General features: G+C 44.2%; 1 protein-coding gene across 1 annotated transcript in view; it reads right to left on the bottom strand.

The window, feature by feature from the left end:
* LOC104496503 (tomoregulin-2-like) overlaps positions 1 to 9,457 on the bottom strand; it is a gene marked incomplete at its 5' end in the record, with an annotated part of 58,073 nt that overhangs the window by 25,530 nt on the left and 23,086 nt on the right. Inside the window, 2 exons of the mRNA XM_010139632.1 lie at positions 6,231 to 6,290; positions 7,453 to 7,601. Of these exons, the coding sequence (XP_010137934.1) occupies positions 6,231 to 6,290; positions 7,453 to 7,601 (209 nt within the window). The remainder of the gene's footprint in view (positions 1 to 6,230; positions 6,291 to 7,452; positions 7,602 to 9,457) is intronic.

Genomic DNA, 9,457 nt, shown 5'->3' with positions numbered 1-9,457 from the left:
ACTCCAGCAGGCCAGAGCCAAGCAGGCTCTAAAGATAAATTCGAGTGCTCTATAGAAGAAAAACACCTGAGATAGCCTATGCTCCAGCATCTACCACTAGACAATTGCATTAATGCCCCAGTTTTTCATACTTTAGAAACAAAGCAAGCGGTTGTCCCAATGACACAGAAAAGTGCTGGAGTGGGACTTTTTGCACTCCACCTCTTGAAAACCAGGAGTTATATTACAAAAAGAAGCAGTGGCGATTTTTCATTTAAAAAGCACCAATACTCCCAGAATAGGAATAGTTTTCTTATCTGTGTTTTATAGTACTCCATGAATTAAACTAAGCTACACACGGTTATTCCTGAGTAAATGCTATACTGCTTTCGGTGATGGTAAATTCGAGCTCGATTTTGGAAGCCTCCAGGTTCCACGCAATATGCTGAGACATTTCCTCTCTTCTATTTTTGAAAACTTTTCCATCATCAGGAGTGCCTGGATTAGGTAGGTAAAACAAGACACAAATGCCTTTGCCTCCTGACTCTGTCAGGAAATTATTTTAGAAGTGGAGCCCAGCTCTGCTCTTCCACCATCTGAAGTCTGTTTCTCATACTTCAGCTATTTGTAGACATCTACATGTCTGAGTGATCAGGCATCTTAAAGGACATTCAGGCACATGGAGCATAATATGGTCACAGCTCCCAGAGGGAGATGCCCTCATTGCTTTCCTCAAGTCACAGGCCAAAAAGACCTAAATTGTACCACCTGAAATACAACCTACTCTGTTTTCTCTCCCTTGTTTTGTAGAGCTCATCTGTCACCTTTTGCAGACTTTCATTGTGCATAAAACTTATGTTTTATTTCCATAAAACCCTACACTTGTAAAACGCAAATAACAATTGGAGCAACATTTAAAAGCTTCACATTTTCAGAGATATTTATCAATTATATTATTCTCGTACTTCCAAATGCCAGGAGTGTGCACACCAGTGTGCGTGTGAGCGCAGGCAGAGGCTGCAGCTAGACAGCATTCACACTGCCACACAGCTGTCAAAATACTAAAATGTGGCTTTTTTTCCTTCAGTTTTTAAGTGATTTGATGGAAAAGCAGGAACGCTTCCTAAATAATCTATTTGTTCAGTGCAACAACCTTTGTCTCGGAGTCTGCGGAATCGAAAGCCAAGCAAATCTGCATATGCAAGGCTGCAATTTCCTCAGTGTTGCTACAAAGCTGCAGATGAGAAATGGTTTCTCTCTGGCTCTGATGGATGCGTGGTGCTCAGCTCCATGTCTCACTTGCTAATTCCATTAAGAAGAAAGGAAAGCCTGGTTCACAAAGGCGGAGCAAAACTGCGTGTTAGTTTATATCCCATAGCTAAGCTCTGGGGCTTTATTATTCTTCACCAGTTTAGGAAATGCCTGACATGGTAGTAGACACAAAATTTAATTCAAAGGGACAATGTCAAGTGGTTTATAATCAAAACTTAACCTACTTTGAAAATATTATAATCTGGAGAAGGAATCTAGACGGAAGTTCTCCTATTATATTCCCAGAGGGAAAAGAAATAAAGAAATAATAGCAATAATATAGAAATCGAGTGTTGCTGTTCTGATTCCTGGCTGCTCTCCAGGCCTGTTACAGACAACGAAGACAACTGTGACTGAAGTCGGTGGGCTCTGTACCGAGCCTGTGAAGACACAGATGCATCACACCCTAGTGCTTCTCACATGTGCTGGGTCAGTGCACCGGTGCTGGTTCTCCACACTTTCTTTGACAGGCATAAGTTGTTCTCCCTCTCAAAGGGATTAGAAGTTAACAGTGCAAAGTGGTGGGGTTTGGTAAAGTTTTAGGATAGTTTTCTTTTCTCAAACATAAATATTATGCTGTACTTCTTTTGGAATCCAAGATTCTTGGACTTTTGAAGAGGCTCTTTAAAGAGTCCAAGACTCTTCTTCATCCCTGAAGTTGGGAGTCTGCAATGGCTCCTGTGGCCTTCAGCCCACAGCCTTGGCCCAGCCACAGAAAGATGTCTTGACACAGATGGATTTTGCCCTTTTTGGTGAAGCATTCCATTTGCTCAGGCAACACAGCCATCTGCCGGCTTACTCGCCCGAGTACCTCCGGTAGTGCCAGAAAGGCCCCAGTGCCAGAAAGCCGTCTGAAAAAGATCCAGGGCTGTTGCGTAGATTTGAAATCCCTCGGGAAATAGGGCAGGGTGGGTGGAGGGTGGGTGGGAAGAGCAGGGAGCAGAGCGATCATTAGCAGACATGCCGCACTTTGTGCTTGTTAGCATTTCATGGGCACAACGACGGCATCAGCACTGCCTGCAAGAGAGTCCCTGGACCAACCAAGACAGCAGAAGGCACCACCTGAGGCTGCTGCCAAAGAAGAGTTTACCACCACTGAGGAAACCAAAAATACAGCTCAAACTGACCATTTGTGGATGTGCGTTTTTCACCAAAGGAGACCACTGGGGATGAAAATGCCACTTCCCATTCCTATCAGCTTCCTTGGCTGATGGCATTCGGCTGCTGAGACTTGATTTAATCAATGCTTATATTGGGAGGTTTGTCTGGCCTGGAAGATGATATTATTGAACAGGTCTATCAAATTTGTCAGTGTCTTCGCTGACAATTTTCATGAATATATAACATTGAAATATGGCTCATCCATACTGACTTATTCTTTACAGTGCTTAAAATGGCTTTGAAAAAAATCTCTGTAATTTGATAATGAGAAAGGATAAAATCAGTTAGGGGGATAATTGCTCATATCCAGATCTTAAGAAGGGAATATAAATATTGAAGAATAAAAATAAATAGGCAAATGAATAAACAAGATGAAAACTCCTTGATTGCCTAGACTCTGAATGCAAAAATGTCACCGAAACTGCCAACTTCTTTATGCATATAATGGAGAAATTCAAGAAAACATCAATCACAGGACTTTCAGCTCAGACATCACATTCCAAAACATACATTATACTTAAAATGCTTAAAAATGCTCTTTCATGGAAATTGCAAGATAAAGTGTATTTCTATTGGATTGGATGGAAAAATCTCACACATTCATTTAGTGACTAAAACCAAATCCTATTTTGCAAACTTGATCAACTTCACCAATCTGCCATTTGTTGAAAAGAGTGAAAATCCCCCCAAGTCTGATAAATACTCCGGGGTTTCAGAAAAACAGGAGACCAGAATTGCACAGGGAGACACAAACACACACGTGTACAGATGCTATGCTGACACATATTGCTCATGCAGCCATGGCAAGAGTCGACTAGTGAACCCGGAGACATGGGCACCGCCAAAGAAGGGCCACCTACGGCTCACTTTCCCCATGTTTGCTTTGCTGAAAAAGGGGACACTGCGTTCTGGGTGCCATTAGCGAGTCATTTCCAATACCGTTATTTGCAAGTATCAATGGACTTGAAAGAACAGGAGGGAGCAAAGACATTGATTGAACAGACGGTTTGAGTAGTTCAATATGAAAAAAAAACAGCTGGGTGCTGGGATTTGCTGTTGTTTGCAAAGCTGCTCCTTCCCGTGACCCCACGTTGAGCATTCAGGGGTGTTTATGGAAAGACCCACACCACTCAGCCACCACAATCTCTGCAAAGAGCATGTGGCACTGCTGCATTAGCATAACTGACAACATCAATTATGCCCACTGCTATTTTCTCCCCTTGGAAAGTCAGTCCATACGAGTCAATGTTTCTAAAAGCGTGCACTGCTCACGGTCTCGGCAATTTCTAGTGCCATTAAATGGTAGGGAACAAAGGTATTCTTTGGAAAGGCACAACTCGAGGATATTGCCTCAAAGGCTGAGAAACCTCTGCTTTTTCACACAAAGCTCCCCACGGTCATGGCATTTCCCTTCTGAGGAGATACGAAGGTGGGCAAGAAGTACCACACAGCACATTCCTATAGCAGTCATCATCAAATGTTTCTGCACTTGAAAGAGCATGAAGACAGCATGGAGCTTCCCGCCTGGCAAATGCTGAAGCCTGAATGCTCAGCAAGCCTCAGTTTTATACGGTTGTCTTTTTTTTTTCACCACTGGTTTCTGAAAGGCTGGAGATGCTACAGGGTTTTGATACAGTGGTCCCTTTCCCTGAGTGTCTCCCAGGAGAGTTACACCACAAACATTTGGGGGCAATGCAGGCACATGGATTGCCGTGCATGGACTTGCAACTTTCACCCTACATGCTGTCACCATATGTAAAAATGAAAGAATTAAGCAAGAATAATAGGTGCACAAAAAGAAGACATCAGCTGGTGCAAGCAGCTGTGGTTGAGGTTAAATCAATGGATGGTACCTAATGAGACTGACCCAGAGCGCACAGTCACTGCCCTTAAGAAGCCCACTGGAGCCCAAACCATATCAGAAGCCTAGAGGAGCTGCTTGCTAAGGTCAATGATGATGCCTTTCTGTGCCAGACAGAGGTACCTACTGGACCTCACTGCTGATTCAGGATGTCTCCATCCCTCCTGTAGCTCTAGGGGAGTGAGGTGCCCTGTCTCCTCTCCATAGGCCCTTGTCACCTGTCGCTAGACCATCTGTTCCCTGACCTCTCAGCACTTGCAGACCATGTCCACTACAGACCTGTTTCTCTGTGCTGTAGCTCTGACCTCCACCCTGCCCAGTAACCCAGTCTCCTCCCATGTTCCCTGCTCGACTCCCAATCCCTGACATTCTGCCTCAATCAATTTTCCTCTACCCACCATCTTTCCTCTCAAGTGTGGGCTGAAATATCATCTCTCTCCCAGCCAGAGCTACTCCCTTCCTCCTGCCCCCTTGAGCTGAAGGTACCTTCCGTGAACCTTTTCCTCCATGAACCATGACTTGACTTTCTCTTGTCATTGCCTGTCATCTCTTCCTCCCTAATCCTCAACCTGCCTTTCCTCCCTTCTTGTTATAAGTCAGTTGCTTCATGCTTAAATGTGCTGTCTCCTCTCGAGGTGCTGAAGGTCACTGCCATCCTAAAGCTAAGCCACCAGCCAGCAGCAGAGTAGGACAGGTTGTACAACATTTAAAAAGAGCTGTAGGCCTTCATCTTGACTTGGGGTGCTAGTGCTCTCCTCAGTTCTCCAGCAAGGAATAGAAAGGATTTAACACAACAATATTACTTGCCCTTATTTCTAACTTAAAATAAATCATTTTGGCCTACTTGGCTGTATCTCTTGCCCACCACAGGACGCAACCTCAGCCCTTCCAGCCTTTTGAGAAACTGACCGCCACCTCCCCGAAAGAAAGCTAAGGGTAATCAAGGGCTTGGCGGAAAGAGACTGAAGACTTTTCTCGTTTTGCATGACTCTCTTTTCACCCATGGAAGGGCTCCTTGGCCCTTCCAGTAGGAAACACCTGGACCATGGCTCACCGTTGATATTCTGGAAATTAATTCCAGCTTTACTTTCCATAGATACCCTCTCCACTTCATGCTGCAGCCACCCCCAACACCCAGCACTCCTCTGTCTCACCGAGACATCATTTATTCATAGCTCTATGTTTTAATCATCACGCACCATTTTTAAGTGGGAACAGAACAATCATTTCTAATGTCTGGGTACCCTATTAATGCAGCGACGTCATGCACAAAGGGCCCTCACAAGAGACGACCAGCAGAATGAACTACTGTCAGAGGACAGTAAGAAATGTTAAGACCTGTGAAACCTCCAGCTGGATTTCACCTAAGTCACGCAGCAAGCTGCTTAGGTAAACCCAGTGATCTGCACCCGCTCTCTCTGAATACTTTCAAAACACAGAAATATCACAAACTTAAGCAAGGAATGCATCACCTGACCCATTTCCGCAATACCTTCCCGAAGGCTTGAATTCTCAGTGGGAGCTGTGAATATCTGCATGCACACACACACACACATGCACACACACACACATTTGATTTCCAAATCAATCCTCCCAGGCAAAGGGTGTAAAAAACATCTCCCAAACCTCACTAGTATTTACATGTTTTTAATTTCAAATGCCATACAAGGCTACTCAGCCATTAGATTTTATTGTAGCTTCTAAATAAATTAAAACCATTTATCACTTAAAAAAAATTAAGAACCTTATTAACTTCATAGTTAAACACCGACAGGCAATATTATCTATTATGGCAACATTTCATGGTATCACAGCTGTGCTATGCTCTGGATTTTCACTTTCTTCATCTGCATGAAGGAGGAGAAAAAAGCCTTAAACAGTTCTGTGAGTTGTGATTCTCACAGGAGAGGAACCTTACCTGCGTAATCTGTTCTTGCGTAATGCCCATCTTCGGATTTTGTAGTTGTTGTAGTATTATCTGTGTGAAAACAAAGATGGTGAATTGCTTGTGGAGCCTGTACTTGATACAGACAATGCCCCAGCTGCCAGAGCCCAGGCAAATAGAGCTTTGCTTGCGTGCACAGCTTCGCTGCTGGCTCCCCTGGGCCTGTCAGGTGAAAACAGCAGGATCTGGCTTTTTGGAATGAAAGACGAACCATCTTCCATTAAGAAAAAACATTTTTTCCTAACAATACATGGTAACAGATTGTATCTGGGATAAATATATCAGTATGAAGCAGGAGTTGTCATTTCTGCTCTATTTGAAGTAATTGGGGAGTTTTAATATGTACCCTGAAATGAACTGCCACGTAGGGTGGTTAACTTTAAAGAGACAGGGATAAACTAGAATGTGTTTAATACACCTGCGTAGAATGGCCTTGTAAGTAGATGTATTGAGGATTTATAGGTCAGAAGCTAAGGGGAAAAAGCTATTAAGTGCCTGAGCCTCAGTAGACACTTTATTTATGGGAGCTATTTAAAGGCAAATTTTCTTCATTTTTATTTTAGAACAAAATCGGGTTTTTAAAGTCAGCTCAGGGGTTACAGGTGATGTAGTAGCCCATGAGTTGGGCACAGAGCAGCACGGCATTCGTGGAGAAACACAGAGAGTCTTGTGGCACTACTGGCAAAATTTCCTTCCAGACACCTCTGGCATCTCATGGTCCCAGCACAGGTCGCATGAGAAACAAGCACTGGCCCAAGCAAGTCTTTGGCTTCCTGAGACTGCTTTGTGCTGCTCCAATGAAGGGAGCAACAGAGGATTCACCCTGGATGGCAAAATGTACCTGAGGGGCTCTTCTGCTGCCTGCTCCAACTCCCACCTGCAGGACACAGCTCTGGACAAGCTGCTCTGGGCAAAATACAGGTGCCTGATTTTGAAACCGGAGCAGGGGTGGACAATTCCCTGCCACCATGGGCGGGGTGTGGGAAGGGTTATGCACACCACTCCTCGCTCCACACTTGGCATCTGTGCCACGGAGGGCTCTGCCCCCTCCCACAGCCTGCACTCCACAATATAAATGGCAAGAGTCTAATGGAAACGTAAGAAGTGCCAAATAAGATCCAGCCCCAGTTCTTTTTTTTATTCCCGAACAAAAATTGGAAACGTTCTTTGAAATGAGTTTTGTTATGAGAGTTACCTTGACATCGACCCAAAGACATGACTTCAATTTTCTCCTGTTTCTGGCATGATGCCTCTTTGATTTGACATGCATTATCATAAGATTTCCCATCGGAAGCACAAAGAGGATTGAAGTTGGTTTGAGAACAGTCAATGTTGCACACACACCTGAAAAGATAGAGAAAGAGAAAAAAGAAGAGGCTAATTTGAGAAAGGTTTTTCATGACATCATAAAAATACATCTCAGAAACAGAAGTGTTTGTATTTTCCTGACTGCACAATGAAAATCAACAGAATGGAAGTGGAAAGTTCTGTCAAGGGGTCATTTGTATTTCTGGATGGAAATGAAATGCTGGGAGAGGGAAGAGACACAGAAAAGCAAGTAAAAGGAAAAATAAAAAAGAGCGTTGTACATGGAAAACTATGCCACAGCAATACCTCTTGCAATTTCTTGTAAACCAAAGAACACCCAAGTGGATACGCAGGCCATTCAAACTGCTGTGCCCTCTTGCAATTAAAGGAGTCACCAAATCCACCTCTGTTGAGGTGCTGCCCATTGTACATAACCCTGCATAAATGTGGTTTTACATTGATTCATAATTTAATAATACAGCACCTATAGGCACCCTGATCATAATAAAAGATATGGCAGTGAATTCCCAATTTCACCCTACTGTGATAAAACCACCTGCCAAGACTAAGACTGACAGGAGCAATGCGCCTGTGTTCTCTCGGTGCCTGGAGGTAGTGGGATCTCCTCAAGTTCCTGGATGTCGTGAGGCTACCCAGTGTTAAAGCCAGGGGAGAGGCTTTGTGTGTGAGCACCTTCTAAAGCATCTGAATAACTCAGCAACCAAAAAGCCTTACCCAGATGTCACCCAGGAAGGTCAGTGCCCATTCCCAACCTGGCAACATGCTCTGTGCAGGATGAAGTCTCCCATGGCCAAGAGCAGAGCCCTGCTCCCACTTTCAAGTGTGGGCAGGGCAGCGGCAACCTTGTCCTCAGGAGCTTAAGGACATCTCCAGAGCCACATTGACTCAGCTTGTGAGCTCCTGGGCTGCCTTGAGACACGAACCAAAGAACAGTGGGGGATTCACTTCAAAAATCTGGTCTGGATCTGAACTAGCACACTAATGTGGATTCGTCCTGATCTCAGCAAGTCTCATCATTGCTCATAAGATGAAAAAACCTAATTACTTCCATCAACAGCAGGCTGCAGTGCTTTTTCTTTAGGTTTCTCCTATTTCATTATAATTAGCGATGTCAGACACCCTTGGGCATCTGCAAGGGAAAGGCACACTAATCTTCTGTCCCCTGACTATGCCATGTAACAGACAGCTTAGCCTCCACAACGCTTGCTGAGGATCACCGATGTGATGCTGCTCGGGGATGAAGCCAGAGGTCTAACCTGGCAGCTGCCTCAGCTCTTCTGAGCATGTAATTGTGCACATGCTGCTATCTAAAATCTTTCCGGCTCCTTCTGACATTTAAGACAAAGTAACAGGACCGAAGCTCTATCTCCAGCCCGCTGGTTGCACTGAACCTCACAGCGATGACTCCACAGCTCTCCCTTTGGAAAGTTAAGTAATGGAAATGTCAGCCTCTGGTCTTGCTGCTTGATTTAAGGAAGTGTTTAAAAGTCAGTTCACCTCCCGTTTGCAGCAGACATCTGGACACCTTCGACCACTGAAAGCATAGAGGGATATACACAAGAGAAAAACTGTGGAGAAAAGAGAAAGCATAGGAAATCAGACAGCATGGGTCAGATTTCTCCATAACCTTCTTTGGCCTCTGACCCCTGCCAATGTGCCCAGGGTGATGAAAATCAGGAGAAACTGTTAATCGTCTTCTTCTTGACTTTCTTTACATTATGTAGGCCTACTTTCCCCAAACGGTCACAAAAATACAGAAAATTTCAGCTCAAAAAGAGGCTAATGGTGAAAAACCGTGGTTAATAATTAAATTACATTATTTTAGAACTAGTGGAAAAAGAAAGCCTGGCTCCCTGTGTAGCAACTTCCCT

Source organism: Buceros rhinoceros, unplaced genomic scaffold, assembly GCF_000710305.1.
Source record: "Buceros rhinoceros silvestris isolate BGI_N320 unplaced genomic scaffold, ASM71030v1 scaffold2827, whole genome shotgun sequence".
NCBI lineage: Eukaryota > Metazoa > Chordata > Aves > Bucerotiformes > Bucerotidae > Buceros > Buceros rhinoceros.
Note: the sequence above shows the minus strand (reverse complement) of the source record. Positions and strands in the feature narration are given on the sequence as shown.